At 45.1% G+C, this 25806-nt stretch overlaps 3 protein-coding genes across 3 annotated transcripts; all 3 read right to left on the reverse strand.

Moving 5' to 3' along the window:
- Nucleotides 1–4615: 4615 nt before the first annotated feature.
- LOC136487785 (NDR1/HIN1-like protein 1) lies at nucleotides 4616–5698 on the reverse strand. The gene has a single exon (XM_066484898.1). The coding sequence runs from the start codon at nucleotides 5564–5566 to the stop codon at nucleotides 4919–4921; it is 648 nt and encodes a 215-aa protein (XP_066340995.1). The 5' UTR covers nucleotides 5567–5698; the 3' UTR covers nucleotides 4616–4918.
- A 5540-nt stretch (nucleotides 5699–11238) lies between these two features.
- Nucleotides 11239–17369, reverse strand: LOC136487786 (NDR1/HIN1-like protein 10). The gene is made up of 2 exons (XM_066484899.1): nucleotides 16112–17369; nucleotides 11239–11630 (listed from the first exon to the last, which is right to left on the reverse strand). Exon 1 carries the CDS (start codon nucleotides 17017–17019, stop codon nucleotides 16114–16116), a length of 906 nt encoding a protein of 301 aa, XP_066340996.1. The 5' UTR covers nucleotides 17020–17369; the 3' UTR covers nucleotides 11239–11630; nucleotides 16112–16113.
- A 2618-nt stretch (nucleotides 17370–19987) lies between these two features.
- On the reverse strand, nucleotides 19988–25335 carry LOC136487788 (exocyst complex component EXO70A1-like). Its single transcript, XM_066484900.1, has 12 exons — nucleotides 24457–25335; nucleotides 24244–24339; nucleotides 23473–23678; nucleotides 23043–23276; nucleotides 22764–22902; nucleotides 22470–22682; nucleotides 22124–22329; nucleotides 21441–21641; nucleotides 21259–21358; nucleotides 20538–20623; nucleotides 20307–20453; nucleotides 19988–20149 (listed from the first exon to the last, which is right to left on the reverse strand). The coding sequence occupies exons 1-12, from the start codon at nucleotides 24622–24624 to the stop codon at nucleotides 20032–20034; spliced, it is 1914 nt and encodes a 637-aa protein (XP_066340997.1). The 5' UTR covers nucleotides 24625–25335; the 3' UTR covers nucleotides 19988–20031.
- Nucleotides 25336–25806: the final 471 nt, after the last annotated feature.

Here is a 25806-nt window from a genome sequence, read left to right on the forward strand (position 1 = left end):
ACCTCTTTGATAAATTTCTCCTCATCCCTATCAAGATTGTGGAACAGCTTCTTCACAGCGATGACTGTCCCATTCTGAAGTTCACCCTACAGTGACAAAGTTGCATTATGCCTTTTAGATCAGAATAAGGACAGTTGGGATCGAGTTACTCGTAAGTATTTACCTTCGGCATGTTCGCTTGTTGGTTTCAGTCAGGGCTTATCAGCCAGCCAATAGTGTTTTCCTCTCACAACAAATCAGCACCAGCCAGACTTATCAGCCCAGAAACCAACCAGCGAGCCTACATATTTGCAAACCCACCGCTGCCAATTTTCCTATGATCAGAGAAATCATTCGTGATGGCCTTGAGAAACGATAATGGCAGGTTTATGGGCTCTGCACTTGGATCAAGCAGCATGCGCTCCAAGAGATGTTCCATGCTAGCTTCACAGTCCATTTCTTATAATCACATAGGAATGTAGTCTTCGGTCCAAACAAGAATTCAAGAAGCATCACAAAATGTTCTCTTAAAGGAAAAAATCAACTTTGTCCCTTTTTTTTTTCTTTTGTTCTTCAAACTTGATCAACCTTTCCGATCGAGCTTACTAACAATCCCCGGATCAGTAAAACAGGTTACTAGGAAAAGGTCACCGGGTTAAGATTTTTCAGCAAGTTACACAGAACAATCCCTGGATCAGTAAAACAGGTTACTAGCAAAAGGTCGCCAGGTTCACATTTTTCAGCAAATTACACATAGAACAATCCCCGGATCAGTAAAACAGGTTACTAGCAAAAGGCACTACGTGCGTACTCAGGCATGGATGGAGAAAAGTCATTGGAAGAATCGATCACTAACCTGAAAGAAGATTGAGGCCTGCAGCCCTGCACGCAGGTTGCAAAGCACTGCTGCCTTCAGATCCGGAGAAGAAGAGTGCCCGGCTTCGTCGATAAATACAATGCTGTAGATAAATAATAATACGTACAATTGTATAACAACAAGGATCGATCACGACCTTTACGTTTTTTTTACGTAAAACATCTGTGGAGACCTGCGTGGACTTGGCCGGCTGGATCACTCGAAGGACCCTTCCTGTGGTAGGCCGTGGGTTCCGTGTCTAGTGAATCGGCCCATTAGCGCCCTAACTGGGCGATGACAAAGCACATGCCAAAGTTGCTTATGGGCTATACACTGAAATTCCCCTCGCAACAGTACACAAGGGCGGAGGATAGGCGATTTCGAATCCGGCGTCGATCTCGCCGTCTTCTCTTCGCGTACGGCGACCGTCCCGGTGCCGGAGGTGGAGAGGAGCCGGGGGATCGATGGCCGTTGTACATACCCACATCTAGTCCAGTTAGGTTACGGTTAGTTTTCTTCGCATCGAGGTCGTCGATGCGGAGTCCAGCGGATCCCGGTGGCTCATGGTTGTGGCGTCCGGTTCTTTTGTCCCTCCACAGCACCTCCGGCGGCTGCAGTAGTGATGACGCGTCTTCCGGAGATGGTGCTGCGAGGTATGCTTGCTCCTATCTGGAGAAATCGGGTTGGATTATCCCTTTTGGGGTTGCTTCGTCGTCGTGTGATTTGGGGTCGCCAGCGGTGCTTGTGGTGTCTGATCCCGTATCTCTCGACGATGATATGACCGGTGGCCATCATAGTTTGCTTGGGCGTCCAGTGCTCCATGTGCACATCGGCGAGTTCAGTGTGCCAATCGTTGCAACATTAAAACTGTATGTGGCTTCTTTGGAAGCTTCTTCGTTGAGGTGGGAATTGGCTTCAAGCTGCAAGCTCGGCGTTTATCTCTTCCAGGGGCGGCGTTTCGAGCGGTGGCTCCGGTTGCCGGCGACGAAGACGACCGGGAGACCTTTGCAAGGACTTGGGTGTAGTTTTCTTTTTTATCAGTGGTGTCTTTGTAGGGTGTTTCTGTAATCCATGTTATGAATGAATAAATGAAATGCAACCCGGTTTTCTCAAAAAAAAAAAGTAATCTCAAGAAAAAGGAAAAAGCCTATTTTACCCCACTCAACTATCGTCGTCGTTGTCACAAGACGATATACACGAGAAGTTATTCCAAAGCCTCTTCTCCATTCACTGCTTGATTTTTAGCTGGCCTGGACCTTACAAGAACCCAGGATTCATTGATGAATGGTGCACAATCAAGTGCCCCTAGATGGCTTGCTCCACCAGCAGTACTGTAGCAAAGATTAATGTGAATTCTGCAGCTATCGGCAAGTCTTCGGAAACTGCAATAACTACTGCAGTAGTAAGGGATGAAGTAGGCACATTCCTAGTGATTGTGATGAAAAGGATAACTAACCTAGAGACATTGGAGATGATGTTTAGTGTGAAGATCTAAGGAAGGTCAAGCTGGCGACCGATTGTGTGAACATTGTTCAAGCCCTCGAGGAGGCGGCCATATCATTCGAGAAAATCAAGGCAATGAAGGAGGCATTCCAAGCGGTGGAGTTTATACACGAAGGACGACCGTTGAACGACGAGTTCGATGGGCTTATGAAAAGGTCGATTTACGAGTCATTAGGAAGGCATGTATGGTTGACTTTTCCCATAGGGAATTTGTAATCAGATTTCGCCTACTAACTAACCATGAGACGATCCTTAAAAGAAAACTATCGTCATCGTTCAATTTTTTCTCTTTGAACTTTACAAGGCATCTTACCTCTTGAACTATGAAAACCGTTGAGATTAACACCATGCCCTTGTTTGAAGTGGTTGTTAAGATGGTTTCATTTTTTTAGTTAAAAATTCCAGTAAATTTCTAATAAGGTTTTAAACCACAGAAAATGTCTCTAAACTTCAAAAGAAACCCGAGACAAGTCTTAGAGATAGATAGGAATACAACCAATCCAAATAAAATATTTAGAGCTTGTGAAATATGTCTAGAAGCTTCTAAAAAAATAGATTTTGCTCTAAAAAATAGGAAATATATTTAGAAAATCTGGAGAATTCCTTTAACATTCTAATTGAAGAAGCATTATGAGGTACGAGCTAAACGCGTTTTAAACATGTTCATGTTACTCATTCCATCGATGTTGCCAGTTGGGCCACTGTGCTATTTCACGGGCTATGTGTGTCTGCATGGCTTGCTTTGCTCTGCCTACCTGCGGCCTGCCATCTCATTTTCTGAATCACTTCTTTCGGTGGTACTTCATCGATTCCTACAATCTACCTCGCCTTCCAGAAAGAAAGAAAATAGATTATTTACTATACCTCAAAAGACCATTTATCTCCCATTTTCTCGGTAAATAAATTAATGCAATAATAGGAAGAGCAATCACCAGATAGACATAGACATAGTTACCCAAAGCGTTGTATTAGTTGCTCTTTTACTGACATTTCACAATGACAATTACATCAAAGAGAGAATGCTCCTGCAGCCTGACATGTAGTTTTCTGAGACCACAGCGTCTGTGGTCCACTGATGCTGATGTATGCCAGCCTCAAACAAAGTCTCTTTCCACTTCTTTTTTTCTTGGGTATAAAGAAAAATATAAGACGGCTGATGGATTGATGCCTATCATTTTAGTGGAATATCTGGGCCACATGCTGCTACCGGGGCCGACCTAGCTAGTGCCGTCAGTCAAAAATGGGCTCTGTTCGCTTCTCTTCTAATCCGTTTTTTTCAGCTTATTTTTTCAGTTGAAACAGTGTTTTTCTCTCACAATAAATTAGCCGGAACAGTGTTTCGACTTATTTTTTCAGCGAAGCGAACAGGAACAATATTGTTATTAGTGATTCTAGATTATTTTTCATCATTGGTGCCACCACACAAGTGAATGGCAAGACCCTCATATAGCAAGAAATACAAGGTTAATCAGATGATGATCATTAGTGTGCCTCCAGCAATTTTTCTCCTGGGTCGTGCTGCTAGTTGCTGTCACGGAAATGAACGTACCATCCCTAGCTCACAGTTACAGTACATCAGTAACCTAGTGTGTTGAAAAATTCATGGCTGGCGACCAGCCTACTCTGCACCCAGTTTATTGTTCACTGCAAACTAAAACAGATTCTGCCTACTCAGCTTATTATGAACTCTGTAAAATGTTGAAACTGCTCAATGGGCTGCATTGTCTTTTTAGAAGGATCTCTAACTACATTGTCAAGAAGTAATGCATCAACTTATCATTATCACTGCTCTGCTACTGCCGGAAGATACACAACTGGAAACCCCAATTGTCAAATATGATATGAACACCAATTCCATGTGCAGATGTTCTCCTTCTCCACATGGTCACATGGAGAAGACAGCGCACACAGACACACACAATCTTTTGGGTTACTCTTGCTTTTGAGAAGCTTCTTGGGATCTCCAAGCTAAAGAGAGGGACCAATGAACTACCTGTCCTACCACTAACCAGGATCCCAAGTCACAAACCGTACTTGCCTCTCACCAAACCCTGGCCGGACATGGACGGTCGCCGGAGTTGCGGTTGTTGGCACGCCAGCGTAATTCCAAAAACTCCGTTGGAGCTGAACTCATGTACCATGTGATAACTGATTTGCAATCGACTTGCAACCTACCTAAAAGCTTTCTAATCCCATCAGCAGACGACATCCTAAACTATAATGATCCAACAGCATAACTAAAAGCAGAAGAAGGCACCACCACAAGAAAGAAACATGTTACCTGAACTGAATGAACTTTTAGATTTGGTTATGAACAATTGAACGCTGAACTGAACAAAGATTTTTGCAACACACAAAAAAAAAACATATGTATCCACCAAGAAACACTAGTTAACCCTCTCTAAATCACCTCACACTTTTTCTTTTACCTCTGTATCCCTCCATTTATTTATTACAATTCACCACCTCCTTTGCAGTATGAACAGACATGACACATGTGACAAGCTGAAGCTGGCCTACCTCGCCGGCCGGCCGGAGCAGAGGAAGCAGAGCAAAAGCAGAGCACGTGAGTGAAGGTGGCTACACCTCGACGCGGCAGTACGTGGCAGTCTGGAACCTGAGCCCGTGGGCCCCGACCGCGCCGCCGTACCCACTGCCGGCGCCGGCGTTGATGAAGTAAGCCGGGCAGGTGACGAAGATGTGGTAGTGGCCCGACACCCAGCTCCCGACCTTCCACCTGATCCTGCCATCGATCCTAACCTGCAACACAAGGTACCCCGCGGCGATGTCCTTCCTCAACGCGTCGGCGAGGAACGGCGCGAAGGGGACGCCGGGCCCCGCCAGGACCGGCGACCAGATGTCGACGTCGCCGTGGCCCTGGTACAGCGGCGCCGGCTGCAGCCTGGAGTTGAGCGTGACCTGCTGGTACCTGTAGGACGCGGACACGTCGAGGCGGTCGTAGTAGACGCCGACGCGCGCGTTCGGGTTGCGGGAGGCGAGCGTCACCTGCGCCGTCGTGGAGAGGAGCGGGGCGGACCCGTTGCTCAGGTCGAGCTGCCGGAGCGAGGCGTCCTGCAGGTAGAAGCGCGGGTGGGTCGGGCGCAGGACGAGGTAGATGATGAGCGCGATCACGCCGGCGAGGAGGGCGAGGGTGAGGAGGATCAGGAGGAGGCGGCGGCAGGACTTTTGGAAGTCGTCGTCCGCGTGGTTGCCGCAGTCCTTGCCCATGGCTGCCTGCCGGTGCTTGCTGGAGCGCCCAGAGCTAGCTGGTTGACTGGCTGGTGTGGTGTGTGTTGGTGGAGTGGAGGAGCTTGGAAGGGTGGGCTTGGGTTGTGTTTGTGTTTGTGTTTGTGTGTGGCCGTTCGGGAGTGGGTTTTATATTATTATTAATAGGGGTATTAGGGATTGGTGACTAATCTTTGTTTTAATATGATCATGTTGAAATCATGGAGCCGGAGAGAGAGAGAGAGGTCCGTGTCGAGGAGCTTTCTCTTTGCCGGGATTTGTGTCTGGTTTGCCAGAGATATCATCATTTGATGGAGAAGGAAGCACCCCACTTTTTTTTACTTTCATCTTAAATTTATGAGGCTGCGATTGTAGGTGAGAGATGTTTTGGCAAAGATATTTGAAGGCACTGATCGGAAAACGGTTTTATGTTTAAAAATTTAGGGCAACGACTCATGTTGTCACGACGAAAATCATTAGACTTCTCGCGTTCGAAACGGGCCTCGATCGGATACGAACATGGGCAGGTTGTGGTGGTTTATGCATGACAAAGGTTGAAAACGAACTTTTATTTAGGGTTAAGTTGAACGACTCTGACATTTGGCCATGAGTTTTTTTTTTTGGTAAGAAGTGCTTGGTAGAGGCGTCACGTCATACCATGTTTGTTGTTACTGCGTGATCTTACTACTACTGAGTAGTTACTACGTACTACTATAAGTTAAAAACAAACAGTTGGCAAGATAATGCAGCATCCATCCATTAATATGGTGTTTAAATCCAGTATGTGAAGTTTAGGGTTGTCACATAGGAGTGTTCGGATAGTAATAATAAAATAAATTACAGAAATCCTCAATAATCCGCGAGACGAATTTATTAAGCCTAATTAATCCATCATTACCACATGTACGGTAGCACCATATTTTTAAAGGCTTAAAAATTCATCTCGCAAATTAGTCGCAATCTGTACAATTAGTTATTTTTTAGTCTATATTTAATACTCCATGCATGTGTCAAACATATAATGTGATAGGGAAGAAACTAAACAAGGTCTAATACGTATTCGTAGAAAATTACACGGTAGGCTTCCCAAAGACGCATACTTAGGTCCTGATCCTAGCTAAGGCTGTGTTTAGTTCCAAAAAGTGCTACAGTAGCCATCATATCGAATCTTGTGATACGTGCATGGAGCATTAAATGTAGACGAAAAAAACTAATTGCACAGTTTAGTTGGAAATCGCGAGACGAACGTTTTGAACATAATTAGTCCATGATTGAACACTAATTGCTAAATAAAAACGAAAATACTACGGTAGCTAAATTCTCAAATTTCGCGAACTAAACACAACCTAAGTAACCTCCAAAAGGATAAATATGGGGCCGGCCGTGTGTTTTCCCGAACAAGCTGGTGAGAGGAGCGTCGTGCCAAGCAAAGGTGTGCACGCAGCAACAGCATAGTACGTACGTATGAGAGAACGCGCCATTGATGGCACGCAGCAACAGCAACAGCATAATATCATGCACTGCATGCGTCCGTACATCACGGCTGCTCGCCCCACATGGCATGGCGTGGATGCATTGAACACACATGAGCTGAAGAAGCAACGTGCATGGAATAAATGCTTGGTTTATGAGCTATATTTTTTTGATGAAAGAATATTATTTTTCTTTTACGATAAATTAGTGTATAGTACTTTTGAACAAAGCGAACATATCGAATATCTTTTGGTGAGAAGCAACATCGAATAAATAGTTGCGAGAGAAAAAAAAAGGGAGAAAGAGAGGAGAGTAGTAGTAGGGCGCGTGAGTGAGTGTGACGAAATTGGCCTGGTGTCCCGTGCATCCGGTGCGGCGAAGGAAACGGCGGCCGGACCTGGAGAGGCAGCAGCACAGAGCGGGGCCGCGGTGTACTGGTACCGCCACGTCGCCTCCTTACCTTTGGTTGGGTCCACCGGTCCACACGGTGCTCGCACGCGGCAGGCATCCATCCACCCGGCGCCGGCGGGCGGGGCGCGGCACGAGTGCGTGAGCCGTGAGCCGTGAGCGTGACACGACAGCGTCTCTCGCCCTCCCCCTCTTTATTCCTCACTCATCGCCGCGTACTAGGCAGGAGGGAACCTAAACCTTGGTGCCCATGCTGCATCCAGTCCTGCCGCATCATCCGCTTTCATTCATCTCGCAATTCTTTCCCCCCCCGGCAGAATCCGATTCTTGCTCTGCGCTTCTTCTCTCTTCAGTTTTGCGCGCCCTGAACGACGAGGGATGGACAGACCGGGAGAGAAAGGAAAGGAAAGGGCGATGGCGACCTTTCCCTCCTCTGGCACTCACTGAGCAGGCAGTCCAATTGCATGCGTCTCATTCATGGCCATCTCGTTTCTTGTCTGCTTATTACTTCTCCTCCTCCGGTGCTCGATCTTAGCATAGCATAGGCATGGCCGGGACGTCTAAACGGGCCAAGCCGTCGACTTCAAGGGTACAAGAATAGCTAGCTACTCCTTCACCACGCGCAGCGTTCAGTAATAATAAAGCACGCACCCAGGGGAAGTCATGCATGCCTCATGCCGGCGACTCTGTCTCACCAGCCTACTAGAGCCCACCGTTCAGTAATAATAAACACACTACACGTGAATGCATGCCGTTGTACATAGCCCGTGGAAAGTTCCATACGTATTCCTAGAAAAGTTCTACACAGTAGGCTTGTCAAATACGCATACTAGAGCTAACCTCCAAAAGGAATAAAGATGGGGCCGTGTGTTCCCGAGCAAGGTGAGACGAGCGTCGTGTGCCAGGCAAGGTGTGCACGCAACGACTGCAAATGGGAACGCATCATTGATGGCATAGTATCATGCATGCGTTCGTACAACACTGCTCACCCCCAACCCCGAAGAAGCAACATGGAACAACTTTTTATTAGCGAATGAAAAGGCGGCCGGACCCGGAGAGAGAGAGAGAGAGAGAGAGAGGCGAGGTGCCGATTGCTGACAACACAAGGAACGCGGCTTTTCTTCGTTCCTCACTCATCGCTGCGTACTAGGCCCCCGGCAGCGGCAGGAGGAACCAACCTTTGGTCTGCCTGCCGCCTGACGGATCCAGGAGGGTGGCATCCAGTCCAGCCATGCACGGCACGGGGAGGTGGTTCGTTCGTTTCCTGCACCTGCACCTGCACCTGCAGGATCCGAATAGACGATCCATCAGATCGACGAGACGACGATCCATCAGATCGATCGCCAAGGCAGCGGCACACACACTTTTAGTTGGGATTGGGATGGAATAAACGCGACTCTGGGGTGCAAGTGGGCTCTGGCTCACATTTTTAGTTGTTTCTTGTCTGCTTTCATCTCCTCCTTCGGTGCGGTGCATAGATGCACATATATACGGAGTTGGTATGGGCGTATAGCCGTCCGTCTAAACAGGCCAAGCCTGACACCACACGGAGCCGTCGAATTCAAGGGTACGTACGGTGCACGACTAGCTAAGCTCTACTCCTTCACCACGCGCAGCGCAAAAGCTCGCACTCACTCTGTTTCACCCAGGGAAAGGGAAGGAAGTCATGCACTGCTGATGCCGGCGAGCGCGGCGATCGACTCTTTCACCAGCCCCACCGTTCAGAAAACGTACTACACACGTGAATCCTGCTGCTACCTACAACTACAAGGTACTACTCTTGCTAGCCCAAGTGTCAAACTACCACCAGCGAAGAGCCCTAATACAATCCTCCTTACTTAGGGGTCTGTTCGACGTGCGGCTGTGGCTTGTCCTACACCAGCAACTGTAGCGGCACTATTGTCAAATAAGTTATTTTTCTATCTCTCTCCTCACAAGATAAACATGGAGGCAAGCGAAACCCAAGCTGCTCAAGGTGCTGTTTAGTTCCCAAAATTTTGCAAAATTTTTCAAGATTTTTCTTGTCACATCGAATCTTTAGACACATGCATGAAGCATTAAATATAAATAAAAAATAAAACCAATTACACAGTTTAGACGAAATTCACGAGACGAATCTTTTAAGCCTAATTAGACTATGATTGGACACTAATTGCCAAATAACAAAGAAAGTACTACAGTACCATTTTCAAAAAAAATCGCCAACTAAACAAGGCCCTAGTATCGTAGAGCGGAGCCGGAGCCTAAGGATGTTTTTGGTAAAGCTCTCAAAGCTGATTCTGTGAAACGAAAAGAGGCTCGGAGCTGGAAAAAAAGTAGCTTCTTCTAATTCTGTGAAGTGATTCTCTATCATGATTTTAAAAGTTTATGTTAAAAAATTAAAGAGAATCACTTTCAGCTAAAAAAATCACTTCGGCTCAAAGTAAGACGGAGGTCTACAAAAGGGTTTTAAAAGAGCCGGCCCGGTGAAACGGGGCCTTGTCACTTGGCAGGGCATGCACCAGGCAAGAAGGCAACGCACAAACTGTTTGGTGCTACCTAGGCTAGCTACAAGGAACTAGCTAATACTACTGATAACTAACACGTACTACTGTCCAATGCAATACCCCTTGCATTGTTATGGTCCCAGAGGATAAGATCCGTAGCCCGTAGGACAACCCCAGCAGGCCATTCCGCACCAACCCAAGCAAATCCAAGATCATCCGTCTTCCTGTACCCGTTTCATTCCATTCCTCCACATAGAGTAATAAGTCACAATCCGACACGCAGGAACCTTCCAAACAGGAGCCATCTGAAGCAGGCGGATTCCAATAAACTCCCTCCCTCCCCTGTGCTGCTAGCTAGTGGTGGCCTAGTCCTCTACTAGGCCCCCCCCAAGCCGTAGATATCTTTGGGTCTCCTCAAGTCATCTTCACAACAGAACTGACCGACCACCTACCAACCAAAGCTACATATGCAGTGGAGGTCAATTCCGTTGAGCTCAGGAAAACGAGACGAGGTCGTCCGATCCTCCGGGTCATCCAAGGCGTTTGGTCACCAAACCTCGGCCGCATCTCCCTTATCCTATCCAGCACCACGACGGAGGAGGGACGCACGAATGAAACTGATGTTGCACTGCACAGTTCGCTCTCTCTTCACATCCATCCACAAAGAAAACATACTGCTCCTATTCAGCTCGCTGAAATTTAGCTGCTGCTGCTGCTGCTACTGATTTATTAAGAGAAAAAAAACAATATTTCTTCGACTAACCAATGCAGGTACGACGTGGTGTGGCACTGTGTTTCATTGTAGCAGCGTTTCATTGTACTACTACAGCACACCGCAGGCTCATCGGTCGTTTCAGACAGGCCCGTTGTTTAAGGCACATGGAGAAACATGGCATGAGGCAGGGCCGCAGGGGCCAGGGCCACCGTATGAATCAAATCATCGACATGCCTGCCTGCCTGCCGGTCCACCACCACGAATTGAATGAATGAACATCGGACACCATTATACCAGCCAGGTGGTCTTAACTTGGCTTCATACATTAAATATAGTTGATGAATGAAGCTATATAATGCCAAAAATACTGCCTTGTTATGGACAGTACACCAGGCAGGCACAGCGGTACAAATGAAGTTTGGGAACGGATCTGCCAAACCAAATAATTCCGGGCACCAGCTTCAATCAATGATTAGTAGGCAGATTAACACATGAACTACGAGATAGGACAAAGCACTACATCCATCCACCAGGTATGTTGGTGAACAGATGAACACATGACATGTTGATGTTATAGGTTTCAGCCATCCATCTCCAAGAAACCCGAGCTTGATTTCAAGCGCTACTTCAATGTACATCGTTTCATCAGGCTCCATAGCACGCACACGCACAGATAACCAGTTAACCATGCATGCACAACAATTCTTGCCATAACTTTCACAACCATTTTTGTTGAAGCTATCATAGATACAGACACTCATATTATAACCACCAAGCATGAATCATTTCAGACTTCTCTTCTCTCACTCGCTACTCTATTACTGCCAGGTAAAAAGCATGGTTACCCAGCTGGAATATTGCTCATCAGATCAGTGCCGACAAATGCCCCCGCTGCGCCAGTTAGCTTCTTGTACCTATGGAATATAAGTCTCCCCTGATCAGCATCTAGAGTGGTCAGCAAACCCGGTACGATGGTCCTCAACTCCTGATACAAGCAAACGATTAGCTAGGCCCAGGTATCATCAGAAAACAAGGTGTAAAGCATGCGTATAAGCACTACTGTTACGTTACAACGAAGAATCCTTTTTTTTTTTTTTTGTAACCTAGGGTATCCTCAAAAGAAAAGGCCAAATAAAGTTTGGGCCTGTGATGCCAGCATAGACTATAGTGTAGACACTAATGTGCTGTTCGGTTAAGCGACAGTAAACGCAACTGCAAAGGGAAATGAAAAGCAGCGCTAATGGTAACAGATTACAGCCGATGAGCACCGGTACCAACTTTCAATGGACTGGTATCCGATTACAGGGTAATGGATTACGGACCAACCTGAACCAATCGTATGTAACGCAATCACTTTCCGTCATGTAATCCATTTGTGTTACAAAACCACAAACCAAACAGTGTCTAAGCTACAACAGCAACACAGTTGACTAGAAACTACCAGCATATGCAACATAATGTGGTGAAGGGTGAATTAGTAAGTAGCCTATGCACAACAAAGAAGCAGCTCTACAGGCACCAAGAGTACCATATCCACTAGAAGAAAAAACAGAGTAGCAAGATAAAACAGAAAAGGCAAGAAAATAAGAAAATAAAAACAAAAGAAAGGTCTATAGGGTTCCTATATAGACCTAAGCAACGATTCATGTGATGCCCTAAGGCGGTAAACACATGTAACAAAGAAAGTAGTTCGGCCATGGAATCAAGTGCTTCATCTGTTTCCTATGAGATGCATAAATATAAACATGTGCACTGATTATGCAGATATGCAAAGAGAACAAAAATAGTGGTTAAAACTCTAAAACGATGAAATATCGTCCAACAACCCAACATGGCATCCAATCCATTCATGGGATCCCTAAGGAGGTAAACACATGTAACAAAGGAAGTAGTTCGGCCATAGAATCAAGTGCTTCGTCTTTTTCCCATGAGATGCATAAATACAAACATGTGCATTGATTATGCAGATATGCAAAGAGACAACAAAAGTAGTGGCTAAAACTCTAAAACGATAAATGTCATCCAACAACCCAACATGGCATCCAATCCATCATTGTGTGCATGAAAATGCTTTGCCAAGAACATTTACATGTGAGCTTCAGAATTATTGAATTGAATATTGAATATTTAGCAAGCAGAAATAACAATATGACCACATTATTTGTGAAGAATGAAGAAATGGACTATCAAAGTTCCAAGTTCCAATTCATGCTCAACTGTTCATTGCTCTTACTATGTCAGATGTACAGGTTCAGGCAACTATGATGTCTTTCTTCCCAAATTCTAGCATCAACATAAACGGTTGCATTTCAGAATTCACACAAGCACTTAATGCATTCATCTGTAAGCAGTAGAACGCAACCGATTCATAGAACTGGTTCCTTTTTGTCTTCTGGCCGGTGATCAAGGAGGTGTCTCTAACTAGTGCTTGAACTGAGGCCACATCCCTCAAGACACATTTGATGCATATAAAAACAGTTTGTAGCTAATGAGGCATTGTAAATATAACACTAAAGTGACAGGTTTTCAACATGAAATTGAAAAAAAAAAATCACCTACAATCCATCAAAGCATAAACTGTCAACAAATCACACTTCCCATCAAGGTTTACAGCTACAATCAATTCTAAATGGGAAACATCAAATGAAAGTACACTTGTAATTTTGACTGTTGACGAAATTTAGCAATACATTGCTAAGAATTCATGAAATAAAACAAGAAAAAATGCATCTATTGCAATGGAGCAAGGATCTGAAACCCAAACTATAGACACAGACAATAACTAAAGTCTCGCCTTACCAAGTATACCTTATATTCATCTTGCCTAAATTTCTCACTAGGGATTTTATAATACGAAGAAGTGGGATCTAATAATGTATAGATAAACAAAGCTGGTGGCTAAGTGATTCAGCCAGCATGTTACCATTTCACATGAATTGCTACAAAAATTGCCTGTGTTGGCAATTGGAGCCATCTTCCCACCTAATCAACTATCACCAAAGTAGCATTTGATGTTTTTTAAATCATTGCATATCATATACACCAGTGGCGGAGCTGGGCTGGCCCAACGCCTAGGGCCACTCCATGGGCTCATTTTGGTAGATTAATTGGGCCACTTTGGAACAGTGTGCTACAGTGTAGAGAAATGGGCCAACGCCTGGGGCCGTGGCCATAGTGGCCCTAGGCTTATATCCGCCACTGATATACACAAATCTGATAGGGCCAACCACACCATGCAAGAATACAGAACCATAAGCCAATCCCAACCTTGGTGCTGCTTGTGCTCAATTCACCATGCATGGGTAACACAACATATTCCATTAAAGTGAAAAATAATCAATACAACTATAAACACTTTCCAATTCAAAGGTTTGTCAGGTAATAATAGGTTGGAAGTTGTGAGGTTCTCTGTTGCCTAACATAAGGGGATAGTGAAGCCAGGTCAAGCATCTGTTGGGTTCTTTAATATATTTCTCTATATTCACAGCACTCAAAGACACTTGACACCAACAGTCCAACACGTTACCAACATTTATTCATTTCCTCTTTGCTCATATCCAATTGTACAAACAAGGATATGAATGGAAGACAAATGCTAGCCCCTTGAAACCCGAACCGAGGCGACAAGCTTTGTGTAATCAAAACCTCCATTAGCCAATATCCAACACAATTTTGATGGGTTCATTGCACATTTTATAAATAAGATACAAGGGAGATACTAATGGGTTCGCAAACAAAGTTGTTACATAAGTGAATCAATCACCACCTTTATCATTTCAAATTAACTGTTTCAAAACTAGCCTGCCTAAGCGCTAAGAGCCAAGCTGCCAAATGCCTAATCACAACTAGGCACCTGGCATCAACATGCGTTAACATGGTATTGTGCGGCCTTTTGCTTTAATTCGATTCTGGATGCCATGGGAAACGGAATTTACAAAATCAAAACTCCAAAAGAACTGTTTAATACAACTACTTATAAGTTTGACATGTTTTCCATTGCTAAACATAGGAAACTAGTGAACCCAGGGTTAGTCAAACATATGTTGGGCCTTTTAATACATTTTCTCTGTTTATAGCACCATAATGACACTGCCGTTGACATTTGACTGCAACATGCCACCACCCCTCTTTGTAATGGGTTCCTCATCTTTGTTTTTTGTCTCCTTTGGGGCCCCTTTTACCCTTGTAATTATGTAGCTTTCTCAGTTAGCTCTCCACTAACCACCCCCTGTACAGTGTTCCTTTTAATATATTTTGCCTGGGGTGCTTTGCTACACAGTTGGGTCAAAAAAAAAACATGCCACCACCATTAACAATCCCACGTTAACATTTTCCATCTGCTTTCATGCAAATGAAGTGGTGCACACGAACAAAGACATAAATATAAAACAATCAAAGGCTTTGTATTTCGCACGCCACATTAGAATCACACTTAGTATCACAACATAATGCTAGTCCTACGATCCACACACACACACACACGCACGCACACACAAAAAAACAAAACAAAACAAAACAAAACAAAAAACAAAACAAAACAAAACAAAACAAAACAAAACCCTACACTGCCTGGAATCTGCAAGTAAGTCGAACTATAATTTGGAACCGAGGGAGTATACCTTATATTTATCTGGCTAAAATTTCTCACTAAGCATTTCCTAAAGATACGAAGAAGGGGATTTAATAATGCCTTGGCAAACACAACTGATGTCTAAGTGATTCAGCCAGAACTATTACTAGTTTCTATGAATTGCTACAAAAAATTGCTCGTGTTGGCAATAGGCATCATCATCCTGCCTGACCAACTGTCACCAACGTAGTGCTTGATGCTTTTTTAACCATTGCATGCACATACAAAAAATCTGGTAGGGCCAACCATACCATGGAAGAAAACAGAACAATAAGCCAATCCTAGCCTCTGGCGCTGCAATGACCTTTTGTGCTCAGTTCACCAAGAATCTTTTGCTTTAATTTGACTGCATGGCATGAACAGATTACACGAAATAAAAAAAAACATTTACATTTAATAAAACTCTAAGTTTGCCATGCTTTCTGTTGCTTAGCATAGGAAATTAGTGAACCCAGGGTTAGTCAAACATCCGTTTGGCTTTTTAATACTGTTCTCTGTTTATAGCACCATAATGACACTGCTGTGACATTTGACTGCAACATGCCACCGCCATTGACAATCCCACCATTATCATTTCCTATTGGCTTTCAGGAAAATGACGAAGTTGTGCACACGAACAAGGACATAAGTATATAATACAATCGAAGGCTTTGTATTTTGTACACAGCCACATTAGAATCACAGTTACTATCACAACAAAATGGTAGCCCTACCTACTAAGATCCACACAAAAAATTACACTGCCTGGAATGCGCAAGCAAGATTAAGGTATAGATTGACAGAAAAAATAGAAATACATGATATAGGAGAGTAAAATCACCAGGACTACTACTAACCTTCACAACACGACATCACACCTTCTCGGCGGCCCATTGAAGGCAGCCTCAGTGGAATTCTTCCCGCGGAAAACCACCTTGACACCATCGCACATGACCCTCATGACCCTCCGTCGCGTGCGCCAGCCCCCTCTGTCGAAGACAGCCACGGCCATGAGCCTGACCTGGACGTCGACGGCGCCGCCGTCGCCGGTCTTGAGTGCGGCGGCGTCGTCGGACCCGACGTAGGCGTCCTCGACGACGAGGCGGAAGGCGAGTGTGGTGGTGTTGCCGGGCGCCTGGCCGAAGGGGGCCAGCGAGGCGACGGCGAGCGGGGAGGAGGGCGCGAAGGAGACGGACGCGAGCGGCGAGAAGTAGGCGACGGAGAGCTTGGAGTTCGGGTTGGCGGCGAGGAGGGCCGCGTCGAAGGAGGCCGAGAGGGAGGCGTTGGCGCGGGAGTAGGCGACGCGGGAGAGGGCGAGGGAGGTGAGCGAGAAGGCCGGCGCGCGCGGGCGGAGGAGGAGCCACACGATGAAGGTGGCCACGCCCAGGAGGAGGAACGCGCCCACGACGGCGGCGAGCAGGCGGCGCAAGCAGGTGGGAGGAGGCGGCGGGTAAGCGTAGTGGTGGTGGTGGTGCGGCGGAGGAGGAGGGGGCTGGGGGTACGGGTGGTGGTGGTGGTGGTGCGTCGGCGGCGGCGGGTGGTGGTGAGGCGGGGCGGGGTAGGGGTACGCGACGCCGAAGGCCGCCGGAGCGGAGCCGTTTGCGGCGGCGGGGGGTGGAGCGGCGGCGTAGTAGGCGGCGGCGGCGGCGGGGCTGGGGTTCCCGTTGGGGGCGGGGTACCCCATGGCGGGCGCCGGCGGGGCGCCGCCCGGGGGCTTGGAGTTGGGGTGGTCGGGCAGGTGCGCGGAGGAGGAGGGCTGCTGCATGCTGGAGATCCGGCGGCGGAGGAGGAGGAGGACGGGAGGAGTGGCGCGGGCGCGGGGGGGTCGTGGTCGGTGAGAGCAGGCGAGCGGTGGCGTTGTGGGGTTTGCTCTCGGTTCGGCGATGGATGGTGATTTGGGATCTCACTACTCACTGCTGGAGTCCGTGAGACGGCGGCAGCAGCGGGGGAGGGGCGTCTCTGCGTGCCTCCTTTTCCTGTTGCTGTGCCTGCGGGTCGCGCGTCGGTTCCTTCCGTCCGACTGACAGGTGGCCCGCCGGAGATTGGGACGTCGGCGAATAAATCCCGTTCCGTTTTTTCTCGAACGAATTTGTACTCCCACTCGTTCATTTGGACTCTGGCGCGAGACATAGGTTTTATTATATATATATATATATATTTATTTATTTACCAACCCTGTCCTCAAATCCAAGGAATTCAAGTGATTTTTAGGCAAAAAGATCATTTTATTCCACGCTAATTAGGATGGGAGAGCGAGGGTGATTCGATTCTTATTTTCCTTGGTTGTTGACCGGTTGTTTTGGGTGAACTTAGAAAGACACCCGAGTTAAATTGAAAGCCAAAGAAAAAGGATGTAGCAACAGTGTAACACTTAGCGAAGGATGGCGTGCACAGCGTACATGTTAATTGGAAGGAAGGATTACTTGACATGACATTCAGTACAAAATACCATGGACAGCTTGCATATTTAGATTGAAATGTAGGATTGCTTAACATTTAGTGAAGATGATGTAGATAACTTGTACATTAAGATTAAAATGAGTTTGCTTTTATAATATATATATAAGATATGTGGATATAGATTATTTTTGTCAAGTTCAAATGAGTACGGGGGAGCATTCGTACTTTGCCAATAAATTATGAGTAAAACATATCCTGGTTCTCTAAACTTTCTTATATTTTTATCTAAGTCGTGAAGTTTTAAAGTGATTGTCTGGATTCTTTAGCTTTTCAAGTGGTTTCTTCTAAATTCACTCTAGATTCAATCATGAACCTGAATTCGCACTTAGATAAACCATGAATAAACACTTTAAAAATTCATAGACTCAGTTGAAAATGCTGGAAAAGTTTAAAACATGTGGTGGACAAAATACTATACAGTATTGGAGGGAGTACGTGTCAGACGGCAACCACAAAAAAAAAGTAGTTTTTCCTTATTGTTTTCATTATATTGGCCATTTCCCTATTTGCTGTACGGTGACGATTGTGAGCACAAGGCACAAGCCAAGATATGGGCAATTTTTATTTTTTAGGGATAATAACTGAATCATTGTCCGTTGACGTATACGCCGTACATTTGAGCGAGACAATCCTGCAGCCTCGGAGAATGTGTCATGCACACCCCCACTCAACTTAATCCGGCTGCTATGCAAAGGATAGTCACAACCATGTTGCACGCCATAGACAGTTACAACACAGTGCATAAAAGTTTTACAAGAATGTTTAAGGCCGGTCACAAGATTGCCATACCATCGTATAAAACCAAATGTAATATAAATAAAACACTCGCTCTTAATGAAAAGTTTCATTATATAGTTTAATAGACATTTAATTTTATGGCTTACAGAGAGTTGGTAATCGTGGCAACAAGAAAGTTTCATCCCCTATAAAACTCACTTCTTCTCGTTCTTCTTAAAAACATTGTCAAATTATCAAAAACACATATGTGACAGTCTATTAAATGCAAACAAAACTTTGATAAAACTCCTATTGAGACTGGCCAAATTTTGTGTTAAGTTCACGAGGTTTGGCAGCGGAATGGAAGATCAATCATCGCTCGCGCATAGTGTTATCATACTAGTACTACAATAATACGTAATAACAAAAAAAAACATATTAGGAAGTTTTGTTAAAAAAAACATATTAGGAAGCGATGCGGTGCTCATGAAGGAACTTCGCTGCGAGTTGCCGGACTGATTTCGAATTTTTAAATTTAAAAAGGGGCGGAAATGGTCATTCGGTAGTTTTTCTCGACCTGGCTTGCAGTTCGAGGGAGTTCCATCGATAAGCAGCTGAAATGGAGGCCAAAAGGGAGACGGCCAGATCGAGCTCTCTGCAGGCGTGGCGGTGAATGAAAAGAGTCACAAATCACGAGAGGAATTTTTGGGTTTGCTTTTTAATTATTGGCACAAGAAAGACGGATTCGTGAGATTTATATATCATCAAAAAGGTAAAATGGGAATGAGATTTCCCCTTTGTATCAATAAATAAATCGACACCGAAAGATACAGACCAGCAAGTTCCCGGACCATCTTTACGTTATTCCAGTGAAACCATGGCGTCGTAGTGGCGCTAACAGCAAATCGTGTTAAGCTTAGCAACGTCCTTTGCCCGATCCGTCACTTGCTATCTACTCCTACATAGAAAGTATACATACCAAACAACAAAGACGTTTGCTTCCTTCTTTATTCTCCTTCGAGTAGGATCGCAATTCGCAAGAAAAGAAGAGGAAAACGCTACCACCTCTTTTCCCCTCGTCATAACTGCCGCTGAAAATTTAGGTTCATGGCATCGCTTCAATTGCCACTATCATCATCATCTGTCTTTCTTAGGGAACAGTTTCATTGCAACATAGGGTTCTATACTCATGAAAACATACTCTACAGCACCAACAAAAAAAGGTTAGTTTTGGAACCGCTGATTGTGAACCCACAAGGCCACAACGTAGGTTTCATTTCTTTTCCTAAAAAAAAAAGGTTTCATTTCTTTTGACTTTTTAGGTGAACAACACGGTATAGTTAACTTGAGGAACCTCCATCAAGAAAATGCCACCAACACTTTTTCGCCGTTAGCTTTCCGTGTCAGCCACCCAAATGGAGAGAAAAGAAACTTTGGCGTGCTTTTTCTGAGAAAAGAAAATTTGGTAGTGCTCGGCATATATATCTATATTATATATATGCAGTGAGAGAAAGACCGGTGGTTGCTTCGAAAGAAATCTGTGCTGTTGAACTTACTGGCATCTGGATGTACTCATGCCGTCTCTCTCACTCACTGTTGCTCAGCGCTTTTGCTCCGCCCATTGCTGCCCTTCGAAGAACTGGCTGAGAAGTCGGTCCACCGCTTCCGGGCTGTACCGAACGTACTTCTGCGGGTTCTTGTTGTTCTCCACAAGATTGCTGCAAAGTCACAAGGATACTACAGTCACATCTTACTAGCACTGCTAGCTGCAGGATGTAGCAAATTACTGGCAATAGAAGGCATTCCATGTTCTAGTAAAAGAACAGGAAAACTACTGTCTTAGCAGCCGACTAATGAAATTGTTTGATGATGTACCCAAAGCGTTTGATAAAAGATCGATAGGCTGGCAACAGGACTTCGGCTACAGCAAGCCTCAAGGATTCTCGCAGCTCTTGATCAGGTACGATCCATTGTGATTGCTTCGCGTGGAGCTCTTCGAATTGCGTATTGAAAGACTTAAACCTGACAAGGCAAAAGACATTGGAGGGTTATTGATTTCTGTTGTTGCGTAAGACAGTTAAAAACGTTTTGCCTCCAAGCACTCACCGTTCTTTGATCGTGGCTCTTGAAACACCACTGCTGGTCAGGTCACCGCTGCTGCCCGCGCCTTGAACAGAAAGTGTCTGAAGAATCTAAAATAACAGAAGCAGAGCAGCCACAGTCAAGTGCAATTCTATATGTAACTGTGTACGATAATGCAATAATACATTAATACATAACAAACATGCTAACTGATGTATCCAAAACTCCAATGGACATTAAAGAATGCCTTGCCAGGTAGAGGAAAACTATAAAAACGCCTACAAACATTAAGTCCACGCCAGCTCAGCATTGCCACACATTTTGCTTTACTAAATATAAAATGGCATGTGTGTGCATAAAGTTTCTTAATAGTGGATGTACAAGAGGGACTTTCGGACATTACAATTTCTGATGAATTGAAGGGTCAGACCATACTTAATAGAGATCTACTTTGTAAGCTCAGCCTAACTTCACAAAAAATTCTAACTGCAGCAAATGTATAATGTATAAGGAGCGATATTGTACCCTCGTTATGATTTATGATAGATTGAACAGGTATACATCCATGCTGTATTCACAGAGTGATAGCCACTAAAGAATATTGATTAAACAGCAGTCTGATCAAGACAAAAAAGATACATTCCCTAAAGAGGGCCAAAAGGGGATTGCACATCGAACATCATGCAGCCAAACAAAAAAGCAATATGTCATGCACGATCCTAGAAGATTTAGCCGATCCACTAACCTTTGCCCAAGCAACGCGTTTATACTGATTCGCATTTTGCTGCACAATCCTGCGATGTCTCTGAATCCAGTCATCACCAAGTATATCTTTTGCTTCTGATCTGAGGCAACAAAAGAGATCATTAAATGAACAGGCTATCATAACATAATACGAAACAGGTCTTGTAATAAACACAGACATACCTGCGAACAGATCTAACCATATAGTGGATATTGTTCATAAGAAATAAGTATGTCAATGCAGGATCCTTATACTGTTTAGATTTTCCATCTAGGTTATTCTGTAGGGCCTGCATTATCCTTGTGGTAACAGCAGCAAGCTGAGATTCTGCCTCAGTGCCAATATCAAATTCCTGAAATAATAGCTTCAATGTTGACTGGTAACTGTTCAAATCAGAGTAACATTTGTTATGCATGAAATTTCAGAAACAACAACAGGAAAAGAATAAACAAATGCGACATTGCTTCATGAGTAAATGAAAAATACAACTAATTCATAACCAGATAAATTCTAGAATCTAGAAAGTGCCCAAGTTTGTTAAGAAAAGCAAGATCAAAAGATGTTATAAATAGCTTCGTATTGGTATTACAGCCTATAGGCTGAACTTCCCTGATTCAAATTTGTTCAAAATCTTATTCAGTATTGTGGTACAATTTTGTTTCCTAAATGAACCAGCCTGTTAATATTAGCACTTGGAAATCCTTTCTACTTCATCAAAAACTATGGTCTTGAGAAGATCAGAAGCATAAAGCCCCATAAGCCACAGTTAAAATAGTGTTATTAACAGTAGGTTAGTCAAACTTATGTGATCAACAATTTTACATGTCCATAGATTCACAACCAATATGAGAAAGGGAATACTTACTCGAATAGGAATTTAACATAATTAATCACATAGCTAGTCAAAGGATGGACTGTTCCGTCCTGAACAATAGTTTTTGAAGCATCTTTTTCAACTGCCTCCTCAAAATCTGAAAATGTTTCCTGAGCAGTCTGTGCCAATCGCTTTGTTAAGCTTGATGCAGCTTCACGCATCTCAGTGCAAGGTTTGCCTTCAAATATTTCCTCAATCTGATAAAAACAAGGGATCAAGCAAAGGTGGTATTGACATCTTTGTAATCATCATCAATATCAAATAGTTTAGAATCACAGCAACATAGAAAAGTATGTAAAATTTGGGTAGTCGCCTCTATGAGGTACTTCCAGAATACCTCTGGTTGAAGTTCACGCATTACTTCATACATGTCGAGCAACACAAACAGCTTTTCAGGGGACCTTTTGCTTTTAGCAACAGCATCTCCAAAGCTGAAAAGAGTTATAATACTATTTGCTGTCAGTTCAGCAAAACAATGGCCCTTGTTAAAGTTGACACCATCAAAAATCTGATCACAGATTTTTCTTTCCCCTGATAGTAATAATTTGACCTGTTTGAAAAGCATAACATTGTTAACTTGATGCTGAAATGGACATACATAACATGAGTACATTTTAAGAAGGATCCTCACCGCAATTCGCATAAAGTGTATCCAGTTTCCAATTTTAGCCTCCAAAGCCTCCCATTGCATTTTTTGCACATCATCTTTGGTAAGTTTTTCCACTCCTAACTTCCGAAGGCTCACTTCTAGTGCTGAAGCACGGGAATCACTGAAGGAAAAGGGGGGAAATAGATTGAATTATTAAAAAGAATCAAGTGTTAAAATCCCTATTCAAGGACAGAAAGTGCCATCGAGAAGGAACGAGCTCAGAATAAATGTAAAACAATAATAAAGACAACCAAAGCCTACCTGTAGATTTTGTAGCAAGTTTGCTGATTTCCAGCCTGAACCAACTGTTGAGCTATGTCATTCATGAGAGGCAATATTCTGGGAGGAATTAGTGTTGGGGTCCTGTATACGGCAGTCTCCAAGCCTTTGGATGGATGATCAGAACGGCCGCCTCCATCGGCCTCGTGATCACCTTTTGTTGGCCGCAGAGACTTGGGTAGACAGTCAAACAGGCGATCTGGCTCGATAGGTTTGCTGAAAAGAAAAGAAAACGACAATCAACACAATTTTTTTTAGGTAAGAACAACTTCAGGCCTCAGGCTTCACTAGAAGAACACAGTGATAAGTTAACTGTTCTTTTGCCATTATATGGAGGGAAATAGATGATGGAGACCTTCATGAGTGGGCCTCTGCATCACTAGATGCACCAGCCATAAGTTAACGGCCTTACCTGTATGTACCCATCAGCTGCTTAAATTCCTCTTCAATCTTCAGAGTAGACTTAGCTAACAGATTGTTGACATGATTCAGAACTCCTTCACTGCTCTTGAAGTTCTTATTTGAGGAAAAGAAGCGAACGATGCCTTTCAGCACATCCACTGCCTCCAGGTAGCTCTCCAAATCCTCATGGGGACCCCTCAATATGGTTGCCTCAGCCTAAAGCACGAAAGAAAAAAAAAACCACACAAACTAAGGGAAGATGCGAGAATAGCAACATTTGAACTCGAAGCCTGACCAGAAGCCAACAACATTAACTTGCAGGATTACTATACTTTCAATGCAAGGAGTTCAGTTAGCCATCAATTTTACAGTTCAAGATGATTTTTTACAAAAACAGCATCCCATTCAAAAGAAACATTATAATTATAGTAACTCATTATGGTAACTCAATCTTTAATCTCGTAAATGGTAAAATTATCACTGACCAGATTACCCTAAATAACATAACCTTAAATAAACAGGAGTAATATCCTTCCATTCGAGAACAGTCATTCTGTATCAATTATTCCTGCATTGAGCTTAATTAACCGCACATACAGCTTAATCGTGTTAACCAAGACTAATTAGCTCCGTCCCTTATTACAGCACAAAGCACCTGCCCGTTTGCACATTCAATTGCCCTCAGATCCACACAATGGCCACAAGAAAACAAATGCAATTCACCCCGATTTCAGCTAAAGGACTAGCGTTCTGACTTCTGAGAGAGGATGAACGAACGCACCCGGCGGGCGAGGTCGAACTGGGAGAGGATGCCGTCGGCGGCCTTGATGGTCCGGTCGATGTTCTCGTGCGCCGTCCGGATCGCGTGCGTCCTCACCTGCAACCCCACCACCAAGTACAGAGGGACACAGCCATCCCCGCCTCAAATTTCATTCCATCCAACGAAACGAAGGCGCGACGCGTTCGAAATGGCGGGGAAGGAGACGGGGCGAACCTGGGTGGGGCGCATGGCGGCCTCGAGCGCGGAGAGGCGGTGGTCGAAGGAGCCGAGGATGGCGACCATGCCGTCCGTGTTCCCCTCGCTCCGCCGCAGCGAGTCCCGCAGCATGGTCGCCCGCCGCGACAGCGCGTCCATCGCCTGCGGCAGCGCCGCCACCGCCATCGCGGACGTCGGATCAAGCGCGGGCACTTCTCTCGGGAGAAGGCCGGGGAGATCTCGGCAGTCGGCACCGAGAGGAGAGAATGCGCCGAGGGTCAGGGCGGCTTTGGCCAGTGGACGAGCCCTGATGGAAGAGCGGACCGTGCGGCGCCTCGATGGTCTATGGGAAGCGACGATTCGGTGGCGGTGGCGGTGCCGTGGTGGTCGGCGACGCGTGGTGTGTCGCCGTGGACGAAGGAGGGAGGGCAACAAGGAGGAAGAGGCGAACGCCCCCGCGAGATTCGTGCGTGCGTGCTGACTGTTGACCCCGCGGACGGCTCGGATCGCAGGTGGCTCGTCGGCGCGGTGCGCGGATGTGGACGCGCCCGTCGTGCACGGGAAGGGAAGGGAGCAGCCGGTGGGCAGGGCGGCGGTGGTGGTCTCGTGATGCGTTCCGTGCGGGAGCGGGGAAGCGCGGGACGGAGGCAACGGAACGGAACGGACGGCTAGGATGGGCTCGGTCGGTGCGTGGAGCGGCGGGTGTAGGAGGCGGTGGGGTCCAGCTGTTGGTGTCGGCCGCTCGAACGTGGGGAGAGGCTGGGGCCAAGCTGATCGAGTTGTGTGGACCCGGTCCACCGCCGCGCGTTATCTGGTTCTGGATATTGGGATGCTTTTTTTTTGGAATTGCACCCTCAAGATTTGAACATTATTGTTCGCCTTTATGATACGGAAATGTAGGGCCCAGGGACAGGGGAGTTGTCGCTCTCCAAACGTCCAGTGCAATGATCGTTTGGGAATGCATTGTGTGCCGTAGAGCCATTTGCTCCACAAATGTGCATGGTTAGTTATGCTTGTGACTTGTGAGACATTTGCTTAGCTACCGCTTTATAAGGCCCTGTTTGGTTTTTACGGACGCTCCTAAAATTTCTGTCACGTCGAATGTTTATACACATGCATAGAGTATTAAATATAGACTAATTACGAAACTAATTACACAACTTACGACTAATTTGCGAGACGAATCTTTTAAGCCTAATTAGTCCATGATTTGACGACGTGGTGCTACACTAAACATGTGCTAATGACAGGTTAATTAGGCTTAAAAAATCGTCTCGCAAATTAGCCTTCATCTATGTAATTGATTTTATAATTAATCTATATTTAATACTCTTTATTAGTATCTAAATATTCGATGTGACATGAATT

Source organism: Miscanthus floridulus, chromosome 10 (genome assembly GCF_019320115.1).
Source record: "Miscanthus floridulus cultivar M001 chromosome 10, ASM1932011v1, whole genome shotgun sequence".
Classification (NCBI taxonomy): domain Eukaryota; kingdom Viridiplantae; phylum Streptophyta; class Magnoliopsida; order Poales; family Poaceae; genus Miscanthus; species Miscanthus floridulus.

What these genes read in the sequence shown, in the direction of transcription:
- LOC136487788 (XM_066484900.1), bottom strand. Translation starts at nt 24,624, where the DNA reads ATGGCGGTGGCGGCGCTGCCGCAGGCGATGGACGCGCTGTCGCGGCGG. An exon ending in TACACTTTATGCGAATTGCG is followed by an intron (nt 22,683 to 22,763) that starts GTGAGGATCCTT and finishes CTTTTCAAACAG; the next exon opens with GTCAAATTATTACTATCAGG. An exon ending in AGAGCCACGATCAAAGAACG is followed by an intron (nt 20,454 to 20,537) that starts GTGAGTGCTTGG and finishes TTGCCTTGTCAG; the next exon opens with GTTTAAGTCTTTCAATACGC.
- LOC136487786 (XM_066484899.1), bottom strand. Translation starts at nt 17,019, where the DNA reads ATGCAGCAGCCCTCCTCCTCCGCGCACCTGCCCGACCACCCCAACTCC.
- LOC136487785 (XM_066484898.1), bottom strand. Translation starts at nt 5,566, where the DNA reads ATGGGCAAGGACTGCGGCAACCACGCGGACGACGACTTCCAAAAGTCC.